The sequence below is a fragment of the Nyctereutes procyonoides genome, unplaced genomic scaffold (assembly GCF_905146905.1).
Source record: "Nyctereutes procyonoides isolate TBG_1078 unplaced genomic scaffold, NYPRO_anot_genome, whole genome shotgun sequence".
Lineage (NCBI taxonomy): Eukaryota > Metazoa > Chordata > Mammalia > Carnivora > Canidae > Nyctereutes > Nyctereutes procyonoides.
In genome coordinates, this window is record NW_026575135.1 from 24,274,848 (window position 1) to 24,294,688 (window position 19,841).

At 40.3% G+C, this 19,841-nt stretch overlaps 1 protein-coding gene across 8 annotated transcripts in view; it reads left to right on the forward strand.

Annotated features, from left to right (window-relative positions):
- The window catches only part of APTX (aprataxin), a 47,286-nt gene extending 27,831 nt beyond the window's left edge, over positions 1-19,455 (forward strand). For 2 of the 8 annotated variants that reach the window (XM_055301790.1, XM_055301791.1), the window contains exons 6-13: positions 4,172-4,204; positions 4,346-4,482; positions 5,180-5,226; positions 5,461-5,763; positions 6,694-6,753; positions 7,562-7,788; positions 14,479-14,582; positions 15,416-19,453. In XM_055301790.1, coding sequence (XP_055157765.1) covers positions 4,176-4,204; positions 4,346-4,482; positions 5,180-5,226; positions 5,461-5,763; positions 6,694-6,753; positions 7,562-7,788; positions 14,479-14,582; positions 15,416-15,570 — 1,062 coding nt within the window. In that variant the 5' untranslated portion in view covers positions 4,172-4,175 and the 3' untranslated portion in view covers positions 15,571-19,453. Of the gene's footprint in view, positions 1-4,171; positions 4,255-4,345; positions 4,483-5,179; positions 5,227-5,460; positions 5,764-6,693; positions 6,754-7,561; positions 7,789-14,478; positions 14,583-15,415 lie in introns of those variants that run through there. The other 6 variants (XM_055301793.1, XM_055301792.1, XM_055301795.1 and 3 more) reach the window with 6 other exon arrangements.
- The last annotated feature ends 386 nt before the right edge of the window (positions 19,456-19,841 follow it).

Sequence of the window (19,841 nt, forward strand, 5' to 3'; positions counted from 1 at the left end):
TAAGTAACCTTTGTGGGATTAGAATATGAGGGTCTTAACCTCAAGCCTGGGGAATTAGGGACTGATCAGGGCTGGGTTGGATATCATGGTAGCCATCCGCCACATGTAGCTATTTAAATGTAAGTTAAAATCTGAGAAATTTAGTTCCTCTGTTGCACTAGCTACATTTCAGATGCTTGATTGTCACATGGTGGCTATATTAGACAATGAAGGTTTACAACACTTCCATCATTTCAAAAAATTCTTCTGGATGGCACTATTCCATGTTACCAGATTGCTGGGCTTGTGTGGTCTGTCAGATTACTTTGGTTCCTTAAGATATAACCAGAATTTTTTCCTGACAAATCCCTACAACTCTGAGATGAAAAGTAGAGAGTTGGAAATTTATTTATCCACAATAGATGGATTTATCCACATAGTTATGAGGATGGGATTGCCCAAAGAGAGGAGCAAAGGACCACATAAGAAAAGGAGCCAGAGCAGGGGAGAGAAGGAAGGGAAGAGAACCTGGATAGGATTATCATCTGGTGATTCACTTGCAAATACGTATTGTATTGTTGTATGCCAAGTATTAATTACTGGGGATAAGCAAAAAATGGGCTTGACTTCTGTCAAAGAACTTGCAGTTTATGGAGTTCTATCAGATGTGGACTATAGTAAAGATTCAGGGGCACCCATCATTATGTATTCCCCATATTCTAAAATGCTTCATTCATAGAAATTGGAACCGGAGGCTAAAATGGGTTAAAATGTTGCTTACAGTTAGTTACATAAGCATTGTGCAGTCGCTGCTTTAGTTTCTCAAGAAGTAGTAAATAGGAACATCATAACTTCAGAACTTTGGTAGGAATGAATATGTAAATGGCAGGAGGGATAGTTCCTATTATCCTGCAACAGCCAGCCATGCTCTCATCTCCCCATCAGATCCCTTGCTGTCCCTGCTCTCAAACTGTGCTCTCTCCAGATTTCTTTTATTACTATGAGTAGTCAGTCACTACATGACTTACTTCTCAAAGCCTGATGAAGACATACTTCTCAGTCCATTACCTGCACATTCATCAGTTTCTAGCAAGTGCAAACAGATGCTCCTCTGAAAGCAGCATTTAAAAGTGGGACTTGACTGTAGCACCATCATCATCTGAGGCTGTAGGTTTAGGATTTTATTTTTATTTATTTATTTATTTATTCATTCATTCATTCATTCATTCATTCATTCATTCATGAGAGACACACAGAGAGAGAGAGGCAGAGACACAGGCAGAGGGAGAAGCAGGCCCCATGCAGGGAGCCTGAATTGGGACTTGATCCCAGAACTCCAGGATTACACCCTGGGCCAAAGGCAGGCGCTAAACTGCTGAGCCACCTGGGCTGCCCTGTTTAGGATTTTAGATTTACAGCTCCCTTTCATGCTGTTGCATCCACTCCTTCACAAAGACCTGCTGAACTTTTGGACCTCACGCTGGCCCACATTGTATTGACAACCTTGTGACTAATCTCTAGACCTCTCTGCTCCAGCCTGCCTACACAGAGCTCCTCACTTCTCTATGCAGCTCAATAACTTGGCAGTTGTCTCTTGTTGATGTGAAGTCTAAACTTTTCAGCCTAGTGTTCCAAAACCTCTGGTATTTTTTGGTGATTCCCTGGGGCAGATCCTCTTGGTCATCCAGCAAGGTCTGCCTTCCACCCCTCACCCATGGCTTATTGCTGAAATCTGTTGTCACTTGTGCCTTTTTTTTTTTAAATTTTGAATTACAAGCATTTCTTTTTTTTTAATTTTAATTTTTATTATTTTTTTTTATTTATGATAGTCACAGAGAGAGAGAGAGAGAGAGAGAGAGAGAGAGGCAGAGACATAGGCAGAGGGAGAAGCAGGCTCCATGCACCGGGAGCCCGATGTGGGATTCGATCCCGGGTCTCCAGGATCGTGCCCTGGGCCAAAGGCAGGCGCCAAACCGCTGTGCCACCCAGGGATCCCCCCTTTTTTTTTTTTTAAAGTTTATTTAAGCATTCTCCACTCTCAGTGTGGGGCTCGAACTCATGACCCGAAGGTCAAGAGTTGCATGCTCTTCTGACTGAACCAACTGGAATACCCTTGTCACTTGTGCTTTAAAAAATGGAATATGAGACGCCTTGGTGGCTCAGCCTTTGAGTGAGTGCCTGTCTTTGGCCCAGGGTGTGATCCTGGAGTCCTGGGGTTGAGTCCCCATCCGGCTCTCTGCAGGGAGCCTGCTTTTCTCTCTGCCTGTGTCTCTGCCTCTCTCTGTGTCTTTCATGAATAAATAAATAAAATCTTAAAAAAATATAAGAATGGAGTATCCCCTCCCACTTATTTTTTTCCTTATCAGTCCTCTTGGCCTTTTCAGTTGGTTGGTTTCCAAAGCCTTTCCTGACTGATTGAATTTCTGTGACTTTGCGTCTCCTCAGCATGCATTTATTTGCTCACTCTGCTTTGCGTTATCCTTTCTTTTTTAATTTTTTTATTTATTTTTTATTTTTTTATCCTTTCTTTTTTTAAAATTAAATTAATTTATTTGAGAGAGAGAGAGATAGCACAAGCAAGGGGGAGGGGCAGAAGCAGGCTCCCTGCTGAGCAGGGAGCCCTACAGGGGCTTGATCCCAGGACCCTGGGATCACGACCTGAATGGAAGGCAGATGCTTAAATGACTGAGCCACCCAGGCATCCCATCATTTTCCTTTCTTTGCAGATGGTAATGAAACTCTGGTTTTTAAAAATCTTGTTCCTTTTCTCTTCCCTTTGGACATAAAGCTTGTGCAGAAGGCCTGATAAGTGCTACCTTGCCTGCAGGGCACATTTCTCAGAGCATTAGAGGCTTGAGCAATATAGGCTTTTGGAGTTGAGGGAGGCATCCCAAAGACTGTATGTCCCTGCCTATAATTCCCTGCTCTACCTCTCTGGGTAATCTCATGCTCTCTCTTTGCCTCACCTTCTCTCCATGTTGATGCCTCAAATATACACATTCAGTCCATTACTCTCCCTGAGTTTTCTACCCATAATATCTACCTTGACCTGTGGATCTTCCACAAGCAACTTAATCTGTGTTTCAATCAGAAATCATCCCTTCATCTGCTATTTAACTTCAAATTATGTCATCATGTGTGTTTCTCATTTCGGTTAATGGCTATTACCAAATTAGAAGTCTTGATATATGTCCCCCTTGACTCCTTTGTCATTTCCCAGATATAGTCAGCAATTAAGTCTGTCTTCACAGTTTCTTCTGAATCTTTTCTTTCCATTCCCTTTGCCCTGCCTTTGTTTCGGGTCTTATCTCTCTCCCAAATTTCTTGTCTCTTTTCCTTCTACTGATACTCTGTGTGGCCATAAAGGTTGTTTTCTTTGCTTTCTCTTTTTAAAAATTTACTTATTTATTTTGGAGAGAGTGAGCACGTGGAGGAAGTGGTGAGCAGGGTGGGTGAGTGAGGAGGGGTAGAGGGAGAGCATCTCAAGAACCCAATGCAGAGCTCCATCTCACAGCCCCAAGATCATGACCTGAGCTGAAATCAAGAGTTGAAGCTTAACCGACTGAGCCACTCAGGTGCCCCTAAAGGTTGTTTTTGAAAGAAAACCAGTTCCTTCACTGTGTGCAGGTTGTGTATTGGACAGAGGTACCACATTCACACGTTAGACACTGGAGGGTTGTATATTTATAATGACATTCTTCTGGTAGGGAGCAGTAAACTATATTGTTCTAATATTGGTATGTTATCATGATTAAGGAGGGAAACCTTCTAATACACTTAAAGATGCCTATGGACTGAAGAATATCCTCTATTCTTATGTCCTTAATTCTCTGCCAGGCAAACTTCTCATGCTTTAAAAAACTCAGCATAAATATCCCTTCCTCATTAAGCTGTTTTTGATATTCCTTACAAGAGTCAGTCATTCCTTTCCCTGGGCTTTGCCGTATCTGGTTAATCCCTTTTTATGGTGCTTATCACATTATATTGTAATAATTGATATATGAGTCTATTTGCCCCAATATACTCTAGGCCCCTCAAGGATAGGGACAATGTTTAATTATTCTTTTATCCTTGGCATGTAGGCTAATGGCCAGCACATAGATTATATCAATAAGCATAAGTATTTGATTGCTTAGCATGATTTAGGCACAGAGGTAAATACATACATTATCTTATTTAATTCTCACAACAGCCTCATGAGTCCTGTCATCATCATGTTTTACAGGTGAGAAAATTGAGACCTAAGTGAAGTCATCTTGGCCACAAGGTGAACAGGTGGTAGATGGCATGTGTGGTGGTGCTGGGGTGTGGCCCTGGAAGACTTGTGCTAAGCTTTCCAGTGATTCTCTTTTGATTTTTCTCCCAGAGTAATGATGCGGATGTGCTGGTTGGTGAGACAGGATAACCAGCACCAACGAATCAAACTTCCACATTTGGAAGCAGTCATGGTCGGGCGTGGCCCAGAGACCAAGATCATTGACAAGAAGTGTTCTCGACAGCAAGGTAATTGGTCATAGCAATGTGCAGATTACTGTGTTTTGTTCCTCAGGATAATGATAACCAAAGATGCACATTTCCCGGATGCTATTGGTAGAAACTTTCTGTCTGCCATAAACAAAACTCAGGAACTGAGCTCTTTTAGCTAATATCAGGGTCTCATTCACCCCTGATTCTACCCTCTGGAAGTAGTTAATGTTGGGAATAGGCAAGTTCCATCCTGTTACATACAGAGTGGTGGGCATGAATCCTGAACCCTGCTTTGCCCAGGGAGATTCCTCATTGAGCAGTGAGACAGTTGAATTCTGGGGTCTCCAGCCTAAAACCATGTCTGAGAAGTGATGGGATAGTTTCCTCTTTTACATAATACCTTACACAGAAGGGGTTATTTTTATAAGACGATGGCATCTAGCTCTTGATTGGAGCCCGATGTGGGATTCGATCCCAGGACCCTGGGATCACGCCCTGAGCCGAAAGGCAGACGCTCAACAGCTGAGCCACTCAGGCGTCCCTCTTTTGGACATTTTATGGAAGGATTTTGAGCCCAGCCACCTGCATAACAGGTGATTTTGCTCATAGGCCTTTGAGGAAACCCCTGTCAAGTTGCCTCCTGAAGTGAGGCTTCATTGTCCTGTAGGTAGAATATGAGCAAGTGCTTGGCTCTTTGTGGCATTTAGATTTAACTTTTTAAAATCTCTTTCAGTACAGTTGAAAGCAGAATGTAACAAAGGATATGTCAAGGTAAAGCAGGTACGTGTGTAATTTGGATTTCCATTTTATACTTGATGATTTTCTTATGCTGTTGATTTTAGAGTATTTTCTTCTATAGCCAATAAAAGCTCTATCATGTGTGGAAGTGATGGGGTAATATGAGTGAACATTAAGCATGGTGCCTAGCATGCTATAAATGGTTAACATAGCAGTGGCTATGCTGCTAATGGAATTATTGCTTATCATTGTAATTATTTTCTGATTACTCTATAGGTAGGGGTCAATCCCACCAGCATTGACTCAGTCATAATTGGGAAGGACCAAGAGGCGAAGCTGCAGCCTGGCCAGGTTCTCCACATGGTGAATGAACTTTATCCATATATTGTAGAATTTGAGGAAGAGGCAGAGAGCCCTGGCCTGGAAACACACAGGAAGAGAAAGAGGTCAGGCAACAGTGATTCTATAGAAAGGGATGCTGCCCAGGAAGTTGAGTCCAGCACAGGACTGGAACCTGGGAGTGACTCTAGCCAATGCTCTGTGCCTCTAAAAAAGGGGAAGGATGCACCTACCAAAAAGGTGAGGGTGGTGTGCTGGATAGATGATGTGGCGATTAAATGAGATATAAGGACTGCTTGATTGTTTTGTACTCTATAAAGCCCAGATATGTGTAAAGGGTTATTAACCATGATGAGGATTATTAACCATGATGAAAGAGTCATTTGTTTGTGTCACTAATCACTTGGGTGAATGTCCCTTCATGTACTTTTCTCTTGAATTCCTGAGGTAAGCTACTTGAAGGTAGGGAGATAATGGTGGTATACTTAACATTCAGCTGCTAAAATAGGTCAGTCATATGTTTATCTGTAGAAGGTTAGCATTGGAACACTGTTCATAGACATGTGATTTGAGTACTGATGTCAAAGTGGAAATGTAGTTAGGCTGTAGATGGAGTGGGAAAGCACGAAGTAAATGCAGTTCACGCTGGCATTTCCAGCCTTCCCCTAGACACACAGCTCTGAATCCTGTATAGGAAGAAAGTAAAGCCAGCCTAGATTAATTATAAAGGCAAACGACTGAGTAAAGGAGATATAGCTTGGTTCTTAAAAACTAATCTTTTTTTTTTTAATAAAATAATTTTTTATTGGTGTTCAGTTTACCAACATACAGAATAACACCCAGTGCTCATCCCGTCAAGTGTCCCCCTCAGTGCCCGTCACCCACTCACTCCCACCCCCCGCCCTCCTCCCCTTCCACCACCCCTAGTTCGTTTCCCAGAGTTAGGAGTCTTTATGTTCTGTCTCCCTTTCTGATATTTCCCACACATTTCTTCTCCCTTCCCTTATATTCCCTTTCACTATTATTTATATTCCCCAAATGAATGAGAACATACACTTTAAAAACTAATCTTAATCCTAAGTTTGGTTGGGCTTTGCTGATGTACAATATTAACTAATGCCAAATACAGCTATTGATATTTACAATTTACTTTGCCCCTTTTTGTTTCAGGAATCATTGGGCCACTGGAGTCAAGGCTTGAAAATTTCTATGCAGGATCCCAAAATGCAGGTCAGAATAAAATTTTGGCATTGAAATAAACTTCATATTTTAAGTGACTTTTCCACAGAGATCATAACGGCAAATGAAAACAAAGGAGATCAGTTCTTCTGAATGAGGTTTGTTTTATTAGACTGTTTTGTGAGAACAAGTGGCTTTCCCCATTGTCAGTAAGTTAGCAACTGGAATTCTTTGGAGAAGCTAAAGTTCTTCAAATGAATATCCTCTCTTCCTGTTCCTCCTGAACTGGGTGCTATTAAGGGAGATTGTGTTAACCTTACTGGAGTTTCTTTCAAGGGAGTGTCAGGTAATATACTGTGACTGTAGTTAACTGGGCTGCCTTGAGATTAATAGTTTGGTGTCAGTCTGGGAAGATTCTTTGGGTTCTTAAATTACATCCTGGGTGACAAGGGGTCAGATCTGATAGGGCTCTTGGAATACATGATTGTGTCACATGGCCTACTGGATTAGGATGGAGAAGGGTGCATTTGAACTAATGCTTGCACGGATGTTACATCATATCCTTAGGAATTATTTTGTACTGTGCATTTTCTGTGTATTCTTTGTAGTGTGGTGGTTGCAAACACAGACTCTGGAGTCAACTAGACCTGGTTTGGAATCCTAGACTTCCCACTTAGTTAACTATGTGACTGTGAAAGACACTCACCAGGTCTCAGCTCCCATCTCACAAAATTGGAATACTGAAATCTTTTACATAAGATTGTATTGGGAATTAAGTGAGTTAGTGAATATTATAGCACCTGGTATTCAGAAGATGTGTGGTGGATATCTGTTTCCTTCTCTTGTGCCCCTCTGCCAGGTTTACAAAGATGAGGAGGTGGTGGTGATTAAGGATAAATACCCCAAGGCTCGTTACCACTGGCTGGTCTTACCATGGGCTTCCGTTTCCAGTCTGAAGGCTGTGACTGGGGAACACCTTGAGCTCCTCAAACACATGCACACTGTGGGGGAAAAGATGATTGCAGATTTTGCTGGGTCCAGCAAACTCCGCTTCCGATTGGGTTACCATGCCATTCCCAGCATGAGGTAAGTGTTGTGTCTAGTCCTAGTGCATTCTGGTGGACAGATGGATTCAGCCTGGGTGTGCTGATAGTCCCAAGGCCCAGAGGAGTAGGGTGGGATGTTTCCAAGGAGGAGGGCTGAAACTTCCACCCTTCTGCCTGATTTGACATATGATTTTTTTCCCCCTATTTTTTGTGCCTGTGACTTTTACTAGATTTTTCAGAAGCATCTATAAACCCCTAGATGACTAAGGACCATTGCCCTGAAGGAGACAAACATCACTGACTTTTGTCATGACAATTCAGTAGATCTAAGATTTAAAGTAAAAGGAGAAGGATACCTGGTGGCTTAGTGGTTGAGCATCTATCTGCCTTTGGCTTGGGGCCTGATCCCAGGGTCCCAAGATCGAGTCCCACTTTGGGTTCCCTGCATGGAACCCAAATAAATAAAATCTTTAAAAAAATAAACAAAATAAACAAACAACAAATAACAACAAATAAACAAAATAAAATGAGAGAAAAATGTAGAGCCTGTTTGCGTTTGGCTCATACCCAGAAGGATTCAGAAAGGAATAATTGAGTCTTTTTAAACAATGCAAGCAAGGCAAACCTCCATAGTTTTTTGAACTAAGCAACAAGATAAGCAGACTAATTAGATTTCAGAATTTTTTAAAAATTTATATTTGTTCATTTGTTTTTTTGGTGATAAGATATGCATAACAAAATTTACCATTTTAATTTTTTTATTCTTTATTCTTTTTTTTATCTTAAGATTTTATTATTTATTCATGAGAGACACAGAGAGAGGCAGAGACATAGACAGAGGGAGAAGCAGACTTGTCATAAGGAGCCTGATACGGGACTCAATCCCCAGACCTGGTATCACACCCTGAGCCAAAGGCAGACACTCAACCACTAAGCCACCCATCCATTCCCTATTTTTAAATATATAGTTCATTGGTGTGAAGTTTGTTTACTTTGTTGTGCAACTGTCACCGTCATTTGCTTCTAGAACCTTTTTCATCTTCCCAAGGTATCTCCCATTCCCCCCATACTCCTTGGTAATTACCATTCTACTTTCTGTTTCTATAAATTTGACTACCTAGGTGCTTTATATAAGTGGAATCATAGAGTATCTGGTTTTTTTTGACTAGCTTATTTCATTTAGGATAATGTCTTCAAGGCTCGACTATGTTGTAGCATGTGTCACATTTTCTTTTGGTTATTTTTCTTTTTAACTACCCAACATTCTTCACATTTTACTCAGGTAATTATGACTTGTATTACGGGCCATTTGAACCAAATGACATTTTTGTGCCACCTTTTTTCCCCCGTCAGTCCTCTTTCTTTTAAATTGAGACATAAGTTACATACAACAAAAGCATAATATTTATAGTTTGGTCCGTTTTGACAAACATGCCATATAATTATCACTCAGTTTAAGATACAGAACATTTCTGTCATATCCCAGAAAGTTCTCTTTGCTTCTTTTTCAATTAACCCTCCTCTCAGCCCTCAAGTGTTGTTCTGATTTCTTTCTGCTAGGTTAGTTTTGCCTGTTCTAGAACTTCATATAAGTGGAATCATACAATGTGTATTCTTCTGTCTGACCTTTTTTGTCAGTGCTATGATTTTGATATTTGTGTATATTGTGTATATCATGCACATCATTTTTTTTTTTTTGCTCTTCGATAAGTACCTAGAAGTGAAGTTGCTAGGTCATAAGGTAGATGTATGTTGGACCTCATTTAAAAAAAAATGCATTTGACCCTTGAACAACATAGATTTGGATTGTGCAGGTCCACCTATATGCAGATTTTTTTGATATAGTAAAACACTATAAATGTATTTTCTTTTCATTGTGATTTTCTTAACATTTTCTTCTCTCTATTTTAATTTATTATAAGATTTCAGTATATAATAAATATAACATACAAGAACGTGTTGATGGACTGTATATCTGTGAGACTTCTGTCAATAGTAGGATATTAGTAAAGTTTTGAGGGAGTCAAAAATTACACTTTTGTGTTTTTGATAGTGTAGGAGTCAGTTTAAGGATCAACTGTGTGTATGTGTGTGTGTGTGTGTGTGTGTGTGTATATATATATATATATATATATATATAGTAAAGATATTATTTATTTATTCATGAGAGACACAGGCAGAAGGAGAAGCAGGCTCCATGCAGGGAGCCCAGTGTGGGACTTGATCCCAGGACTCCAGGCTCACGCTGTGGACCGAAGGCAGGCGCCCCCAACCACTGAGCCACCCAGGCGTCCCAACTGTATATATTTTTTATTGTTAAAACTTTATTCAAGAATTTAGGGGAAAAGTCACCCATAATCGTAATCCTGTTTCTACAGTGCTGCACAGCCCATGGCTAACAGAACCCTTGACTATGGAGTGCTTTTCACATAGTAATCATGATGTTCATACCTTTTTTTTTTTTTTAAGATTTATTTATTTATTATTTATGATAGACATAGCGAGAGAGAGGCAGAGACACAGGAGGAGGGAGAAGCAGGCTCCATGCTGGGAGCCTGACGTGGGACTCGATCCCGGGACTCCAGGATCACGCCCTGGGCCAAAGGCAGGCGCTAAACCATGGAGCCATCCAGGGATCCCCTCCATACCTTTTTCATAAAATAAATTACTGTTCTAAGAATGTTTATTTATTTATTTATTTTTAAATTTATTTATTTATTTTTTTATTTACTTATGATAGAGAGAGAGAGAGAGAGAGAGGCAGAGACATAGGCAGAGGGAGAAGCAGGCTCCATGCACCGGGAGCCCGACATGGGATTCGATCCCGGGTCTCCAGGATCGTGCCCTGGGCCAAAGGCAGGCGCCAAACTGCTGCACCACCCAGGGATCCCCTAAGAATGTTTAAAAAGAGCTGTGGAAGGAGTGGGTGGGAAGCAAAATGAGCAGTAGGTTGCCACTTACATATCATTTTATTATTTATTTATTTATTAAAAATATTTTATTTATTCATGAGAGACACACACACATAGAGGCAGAGACACAGGCAAAGGGAGAAGCAGGCTCCATGCAGGGAGCCCGATGTGGGACTCCACCCCGGGGACTCTGGGATCATGCCCTGAGCTGAAGGCAGACGCTCAACCGCTGGGTCACCCAGGCATCCCTACATATCCATCTATGATCATTATAATTTTATTTTTTTTTAAGATTATTTATTTATTCGTAGAGATGCAGAGAGAGAGAGAGAGGCAGAGACACAGGCAGAGGGAGAAACAGGCTCCATGCAGAGAGCCTGACATGGGACTCGATCCAGGGTCTCCAGGATCACGCCCTGGGCTGCAGGCAGCGCTAAACCGCGCTGTGCCACCAGGGCTGCCCGATCACTATAATTTTAAATAAACACTATGGAAAGGAAAAGGTAACACATTTTTTTCCTTGTAAAACTAATATATTTTCCATTGAGAAAATATAAAAAAAGAAGTATGAAGCAGAACAAAGATTTTTCCATAATATCACCACTAATTAAACTCTAGATCTTACTTAAATTTTGCCTTTTTTAAAAAATGTTTTCTGCTCCAGGATCTAATCCAGGATACTGCATTGGATTTATTTGTTGTCTCTCCTTAGTTTCCCCTAACTTGTGAAACTTCCTCCTCCTCTCCTAGTTTTTATGACCTTGACACTTTTGATAAATACTGGTTGGTTTTATAGGATGTCTCTTATTTTGGGAGTCTGGTCACTGGTCATCTGTAGGCTTTGACGTAGCACAATGTTTCAGAGAAATTACAGACCAGAAAAGACATATCATACCTCTAGAAAGGAAAAGCATAGTGTATTTTCAATTCCCAATGTGTACCTTCTATATTTTTTCCCTAAGTGAAAACAAGACTCTACTGATTTCAGTTGGCTGTTGTGGTTTTAAAGTATGAGCTATAGACTGTGTTTTTCTTTTCTTTTTTTTAAGCACAATTTTTATTTTTATTTTTTATTTTTTATTTTTTATTTATGATAGTCACACACACACACACAGAGAGAGAGAGAGAGAGAGAGAGACATAGGCAGAGGGAGAAGCAGGCTCCATGCACCGGGAGCCCGACGTGGGATTCGATCCTGGGTCTCCAGGATCGCGCCCTGGGCCAAAGGCAGGTGCTAAACCGCTGTGCCACCCAGGGATCCCTAGACTGTGTTTTTCTGTACTAATGTGTGGCGCTTATTAAATACTTTTGTACCATAAGTAAACTTGGAAGTACATTGCAAGAAAAAAAAATTTTTTTTCAAGATAGAGTTTATGCCTTTTTTTTTTTTTGCCCCCAGAATACTACAGAAGTAATGTTGCATCCTTCTCAGTATATCATATTAAGGAGTACATGATGTCAAGATGGCTTATTACTCATACTAACCTTGATCGCTTTGTTAGGGTGATGTTTGCTAGGTTTCTGTACTCAGAGTTACTATTTTTCCCTTTGTAATTGATGAATGTTTTGAATAGTTAAGGACTATGTTAGTATCCTGTTTCTCCCCAAACTTTTGCCCAATGATTTTAGCATTTATTGGAAGGTCTTGCCTGCAACAGTTATTACTATGATGTTTACCTAATGGTGATTTTGTGTTTCCCTCATCCTCTTTAATTTATTAATTAGAATTCTTCTGTATGGAAGAGTTGCCCTTCTCCCCCAATATGTAGTTAATCAGTTATTTATCAGTGTGGACTCATAGATATTTATTTTATTCTATAGGTTTTAATTTAGTCTATCACTATTTGTTTTGTTGCTCAAATTGTTCTAGTTTTATTTATTTATTTATTTATTTTTTATTTTTATTTATTTATGATAGTCACAGAGAGAGAGAGAGAGGCGCAGAGACATAGGCAGAGGGAGAAGCAGGCTCCATGCACCGGGAGCCCGATGTGGGATTCGATCCCGGGTCTCCAGGATCGCGCCCTGGGCCAAAGGCAGGCGCCAAACCGCTGCGCCACCCAGGGATCCCCAAATTGTTCTAGTTTTAGTCCTTGGAAGCTCCTTTAGGCTGGGTCCTATATTATTTGACATTGCCCCAACATTTTTTGAGCACTTTTTTCTGGAACCAAATGTACCCGGCTCATCCTATATTTTTCCTTTTCTAGCCCTGGAATGAACTTTTAATTTTATTTAGTTCCTTTTATTGGAGAATGATATTTATAAATCAAGACTTGAATGCTAGGTTTCTATATTGAGAGAAGTGGTTGATTCCAGGGTGTCTTTGCTCCTAGGTCCTTTTGGCAGATAGAGCCAGGAAATACATACATGAATCCTAACCCACACAGATACACATACTTCCCTATTTCTTTCTATACCTACTGTGTATAGAAAAACACAAGTTTATAGTGATATCTCTGGCTCCAGTTCAACTGTGCAAGGTTCATTCTTGTCTCTCCCTTTCCGTTATTATAATTTCTTTCTCCAACAGTGAAAACTCTGGCTCTTATTAGCTTTAATAAATTCACTTATCTGTTTGATCTTAGTATATGCATAAAATAGTTGCAGAATTGCTAATTCTTAACCCTGTGAGAAAGACATTTACTCATAGTATTTATATACAGTTCTTTTCATCTTTACAGTGTCCAAACTACTATTTTCCAAAGTTCATTTCACCAATTATTTTATTCCTGACCCATTTCAGTGTGGTTCCATATTTGTTTGTAATACTGTTAGGTTTATTTGGTACTGCCCATATTCCATTTTGGATTCCTGCATATATTGGTTGGTTTTGATGATTTATTGGTGGAATAGGAAATATTAATGATTCTAAGAGATTCACACAAAAAGGCACAATGGGTTTAGCAAGTCCAAAAAGAGAACTCTTGGTTTTCTGCCCCAAACTTGCTTCCCCATCTCTGTAAGTGGCACCTCCAAACCACATCCAACCCATTAGGAGGTCCTATTGGTTCTATTGCAAAATATATTCCAAACACTACAGCTCTAATCAAAGGCATGATTATTCTGTAGTAGCTTCCTAACTCATCTCTGTATCCATTGTTACCCTTTTTATAGTCCTTTCTCTGAGGGGCAGGCAGAGTGATCTTTTAAAAATGCAAATCAGAGACATTGTAAGCAGAATACAGTGCAGACCGCTTGTCAACCTGTAAGACTCTTTATGGTCTGGCTCCTACCTAGTCTCTGCTCCTCGGCTCCAACCATTCCAGCCATATGTATCACCTTTCTGTTCCTCAGTTGCACCAAGTTCTTTCTCATCCTAGTGTCTTTGCACTTGGCCTCCCCACTCCCCAAAACATTCTTTCTCCAAATTTTTGCTTGCCTGACTGCTTTCTCATCTCAAATCACTGTCTGGGAGTGGCCTTCCTTGAATATTCTAGTTAACGTGGTAATTTTTACCCCCTGTGCACTCTGTGTCCCATTTCCCTGATTTGTTTATTTATTTCTTTATTTTTCTTAGCAGTGTTAATGATTTGAATTTTCTTCATTTCTTAAAATTTGGCTTTCCTTATTAGAATATAATTTCTAGAAGGGAGAGTGGCCTTTCTCATTTTGTTCACTGCTAAATTCCCAATGCTAGAATAATGCATAGCTCTAGTGGGTACTTAATGAGCGTTAAATCTTAGGTGAATGGTTGAATGAATTGGATTAAATGGAAACACTAGCAATATTTTCTATACCCATACTTTTACTCTTTGTCATTTTGATTAAGCCATAGTTTTTAATGGATTTAATGGTCAATTTTTTTCTCTCTCAACTAGCCATGTACACCTTCATGTGATCAGCCAGGATTTTGATTCTCCTTGCCTTAAAAACAAAAAACATTGGAATTCTTTCAATACAGAATACTTCCTAGAATCACAAGGTAAACAGTGTTCTTTAGTTTTCACATTTATTTCATTTTCTCAGCTCTTCTTTTTATTTATTTATTTATTTATTTATTTTTTTTCCTCAGCTCTTCTTAATGCTTGATTTAGTTGTTTCCCTAGCTAATAGCCTGGCCTCAAAAGCCCATGTACAACTTTGTGTCCCTATAAGTAGCCATGTACAACTTTGTGTCCCTGTAAGTAGAGACCCATTAGAAGAAACTGGATTCTTTGGATTAAGTAGGATTGCTACTTCTTGGGGGCACATAGAAAGCTGTTATGTCAGAGTCAGAAACACGTTCTACCGTAACAACAGGGGAACTTAAAAGCCTGTTCTGAGAATTATTGGAGTTGATGGATGTGAAAGTGCTCAACAGTTGTCTCTTTTGCCATCAGCTGAGTAGGAGCTTTGGGGGCTGCCTCATGTCAATAGTGGTTAATTCATAGGGGAGGGCTGGGTGTATGTAGAAGGAAGCATTTCTCAGTGTGCATACTGTGGAGCCTCAGTATTGCTGGGGCATTAATTATGGCAGCTACCACTGACCAACTTGGGCTAGCCAGTGAGAAAGCACTGTGGTAATAAGCCTTTGACATAATAACATGGATTGCTTACAGTGTGTCCCAAAGGAATGTAATCATCTAAAAATCAGGTTGCTCAGATTTATAATCTGATCAAGCCCATTTTCCCCACAGTGAGTTTAACCTCAAATTTACTAGCTTTAGGATACCTGGCATATTTTTATTTGGAGTCCTATTTGCTTTTCTGAGGGGGTGGGTATCTTATATTGGTTTTCCAGAGCAGCTGGGCTCTAAACTTTTTCTTTGCTTGTAGCTGTGATAGAGATGGTACAGCACGCTGGCAGAGTGAGTGTCCGAGATGGGATGCCTGAGCTCTTGAAGCTGCCTCTCCGTTGTCACGAGTGCCAGCAGCTGCTGCCTTCCATTCCTCAGCTGAAAGAGCATCTCAAGAGGCACTGGCCAAAGTGATTCTTTGGAGCCTGAACTTTTGCAGCGGGTGTGGCTGTTTAGAAGGAATTCCTGGAACCTGTTCTGGATTGCTTGTGAACTTTTATTTCTTGAATTAAAACATGCAGCCCTTTTTTTTTTTTTAAAGAAAGTTTCTGTTCCTGAGTGGCTACAATATGGGGTGACTTGAAGTAGTTCAGGAATGGGGAATTTGGGTTTGTCATGAATGTGTTCTCTGGTGATGGTGGCTGGGACAGGTCTACCCCAGTCTCTAGGATTCATGTCAGGTCTGACTAATGGAGAGCAAAGCTGTGTTCAGACTGACCTAATGCAAGCTATGGAAGCAGAGGGTGGGCTATATATTTCTGTTCCATACATTTAATCCTTCCTCTGCAGAGGCATGTGGTACCCTTCATCAGAGCAACTGGAGACGTCTTGTATTTATTCTGAAGGCACTAATTGATCTTGTTCCCTGATGTTAATCTGTTCTGTAATATTCTTTCTCTTTCCTTTCTTCGTGGAGAAACTTAGTTGTTTTGTCCCTTTCATTCTTTTCTATCCAAAACAGCCCCTGCTTCCGTCTTAGGAAATGTGTCTCACTAGTTCTTACTCACTTTGAGGAAACAGGCTATGTGAGGGGGTAGAGAGATGGGGTTTTCTTTTAATATAAGGGTTCCTGGCTGGTAAGGAAATACACAGCCAGAAGTTCATTATGGTTCAGCTGTCAAGTCTTCTTGCTGCTGCTGGGATTTTTTGTCTAAAAACAAAGCTTATTTGTTTGAGCAGCTCTCTTAGGTAATTGAAAACTTGTGAGTTCAGGTGATGGTTACAGATTTTGTTCTGATGCATGCAGAGGTCACTGTTGACTGAAAAGTTGCACAGAACCTCATAGCTTCATTTTGTACACAGAACAAATTTGGATGGCATTGTTAGAGCAAGTCGATTTTTAGATAATGTCAGAACTGAAGGTAAAGAGAAATCTAAAATGTTTTTGATTATGTTGGTGACCTATTTGAGAATATGACTCTTTTTGCTCTTGAGTTAAAAAAAAAAAGAATACTCTTAATAACTTTTTTTTTTTTGGGCTATCTGGGTGGCTGCTGGTTAAGCAGCTGCCTTCAGCTCAGGTCTTAATTTCAGGGTCCCCTTGTTGGACTCTCTGTACAGCAGGGGGTCTATTTTTCCCCTCTCACTCTGCCCCCTTCCTGCTCATGCTGTCTCTCTCAAATAAATAAATGGAATCTTTGACCAAAAAATAATAATTTCTCTCTGGAGAAAACCTCAATCCATAGAGACCACATTTGACCTCAGTCTTTTACAAACAAGATGCTTCAGTGGTTTCTTGATGAGCATAGATATAGTCATAATTAGCAGTAATTAATGATTACAGCAGGTAACATGCTCAACTCCTGTGTGTCTGGGCATTTTGCTAAATGCTTTGTTCAAATCTCATTTATTTCTCACTGTGTGTAATTCTATGGGGTAGGTACCATTGTTACGATCCTTTAAAGGATAAGAATAAAAAAATTAAAAAGAGATAAGAATAATCTGTAAAGGTTGCAGGGCTTCAAAGTTGGTCTTGGTTCTGGTGCATCAGTCTCAGTTTCCCTGTTAGTTGAAGAATATAAATGTATTACTAACCAGGAGGAGCCATAGACCCCCTAGGAGCTTTTGGCCTGGGCTTACCAAATGTTCTCCATGGCATTTCAGTGATTTCTCTGAGGACAATCAGTTCCTTTAAAGTCCCTTTTCCACATCTGGTGCCTTAAAGGCCCTAGAAACCTTAGAATACTTTCTAAAGGTATAATCCATGGATGCCTGATACCAAAATTGCTAGTTCCTTTTACAACATGTAAACACCTGGTCTCTACCCTAGACTACTGGGGCCTATGAATCTGTATTATAAAGCAAACATTCAGGGGAGGCTTGGGTGGCTCAGTTAGTTAAGTGCCCGACTCTTGATTTTGGCTTGGATTATGATCTCAAGATTGTGAGATTGAGCCCTGAGTTGGGCTCTGGGCTGAGCACGGAGCCTGCTTGGGATTCTCTCCTTCCCTCTCCTCCTCTCCTGGTTCAAGCGCCTGCAGGCACGCTCTCTCTCTCTTGTCTCTCTCCTATAAAAAAAAAACAGGATACTGTTACACATACTAAAATTTGAGAACCGCAATATTAAATGAACTCTGGGCTTTTCAAAGCATCTTGCATTTCTGAAACTCTCGTATTACACTGTGTCCTATGAAGATACACACCATCTTCTGGTTGGTTTTCTGGGCTAGTTGCAGGCCTTCTCCCCTTTGCAGGGTCAGTTTTATTTCATAATACAGGGAGACGTTGGGCATTAGGTAAGGGAGAATGCCTGCTTATAGGGAGTGGCTCTTTGTTTCTACAGGGATTGGAGGGAGACCCTCGGATCCTGTGCTTTTAGGGGCAAGGCCTAGAGCTGATGACTGTCCCTCTTCAATGGCTCACATCCCCTCCTCCTGCTCAGAGGGCAGTCCCAGAGGTGTGGCTTGGGATCTGCAACGAATTCACCTAGTTCCAGAGCATATGTATTTTTTTTTTTTTCCTCTTCTGGGTCTGTGTCTGAAATAACCAGGTACAAATGGTCCTTTCATGGACCAGACTATAGTTGAGATGGTCACTAAGAGTCCTGGCAGGTTCAGGGTTTCCTGGAGCCTGGCATCCGGTTGTCAATCACATAGACTAGATATGGCTGGATATCAGAAATTCAGGGCTGATCTCTGTCAGAATTGCCCTAATTGCCTCTCTCTCTATCCCAGTAATCCCAGTAACTATAACTTGGAGATTTCCACAGAACTCTGAAGATTCTTCCATAGACTAGATTAAAAATAATATGATGAAAGCCATGAAGTTTACTCCCTAGAATAATGTATATATACAAATTTTATGTACCCTTGAAGTGCTTCCATAGGCTCCCCAGGGGTCTGTGGACACCAACTTAAGAACCTCTGCTGTGGAGAAAAAGGTTGTCACCATGTGTCTGGGATTTTGGGAGGTGTCTGGGATCACTATGGAGTACTAGGGGAGAGACCTCATCTCTAGGATGTCCCTGAGATGCTCTCCTTTGATCTCAGTGCTCCTCCCTCAACTCTTTTGGCAATGCACATCCTGGGGGCTTCTGGCTTCTGAGTTCAGTTAAGCCACCACAATGAGACAGGAATCTTGGGAGATAGAGAAATCCTCAGCAGATCTGAGGGATTCAGGAACCCTGGCTGACAGACCATGAACTATCTAAAAGGCAGTGAAGCTACACTACTAAAACCAGTCATCTGCATAAATAGATCAGCTATATTGTGAATGTTTCCCAGGATAGTGGGAGTGGCAGTATCTCTTGGATACAATATGTTAATAGTACAAACTGTGCTGGACTCCATAAGTAATCTCTGACTAAGGCAGATATTTCTTAGAGGCCTCAGCCAATGTACTTGAGAATTGCAGAACATTTAGCTAAACTTCAGGTATGGTGCCCAGTGAACTTTTAAAATAGGTATTGTAAAAAACATTCAATTTCATTTTCCACCTAAACAACGATGCTATATAGTTTAGCATATTGATACTAAACCAAAAATGAGAATATCTAAAAAAAAAAAAGAATATCTGAAAAACTGCAACCAAAGAGAAACTATATTAGTGTAATATGTGAGATATAATGAAGAGAAGTTTGGAAGAGTAAGGTGACCATCTCTACATTTTTTGTTCAGCCAGGCTATTCTGTGATCTTGAATAATAGAATTTTTAGAAGAGCAAATGTGAATAATGACTTCAACGGGCCAGAAAAAGGGTATGAAATATTGACATATACAGACCCATGCCACTCCCTCTCCCAAGCGTGCTATTGTTACATTATTACTAGAAAAAAAATGATTCTTTGCCTATTTATCCCAGATTTATTATTGTGTTATAATTGAGTAGAGTCTTCTCAAGGTACACTGATGTGAAGAAATAGAACAAATGCATATAACTCACATTTGTGACTCCCAAGTTGTATTTCCTCCATTAGGGACTACCTTCTGCCTTAGCCCATCATAGCCAGGCAAGGCAGCAGTTTTATTAAAATAAAATGGTCAAATATGAGTGGTTACTTTAACCCAGAAGCCAGATTTATAATTGAGTTCTTTTACTGCTTAAAGAAAAGATAGATATGATGACAGTGATGAACTGGAACCTGAAACTGAGGAAGTGAATGCTTTATATGAGAGCATGAAGAGTAGAACTTAGTTTATAACAGATCTTAAGTTGGAGCTGGAAAAAGAGCTTTCAAATTCCATTAG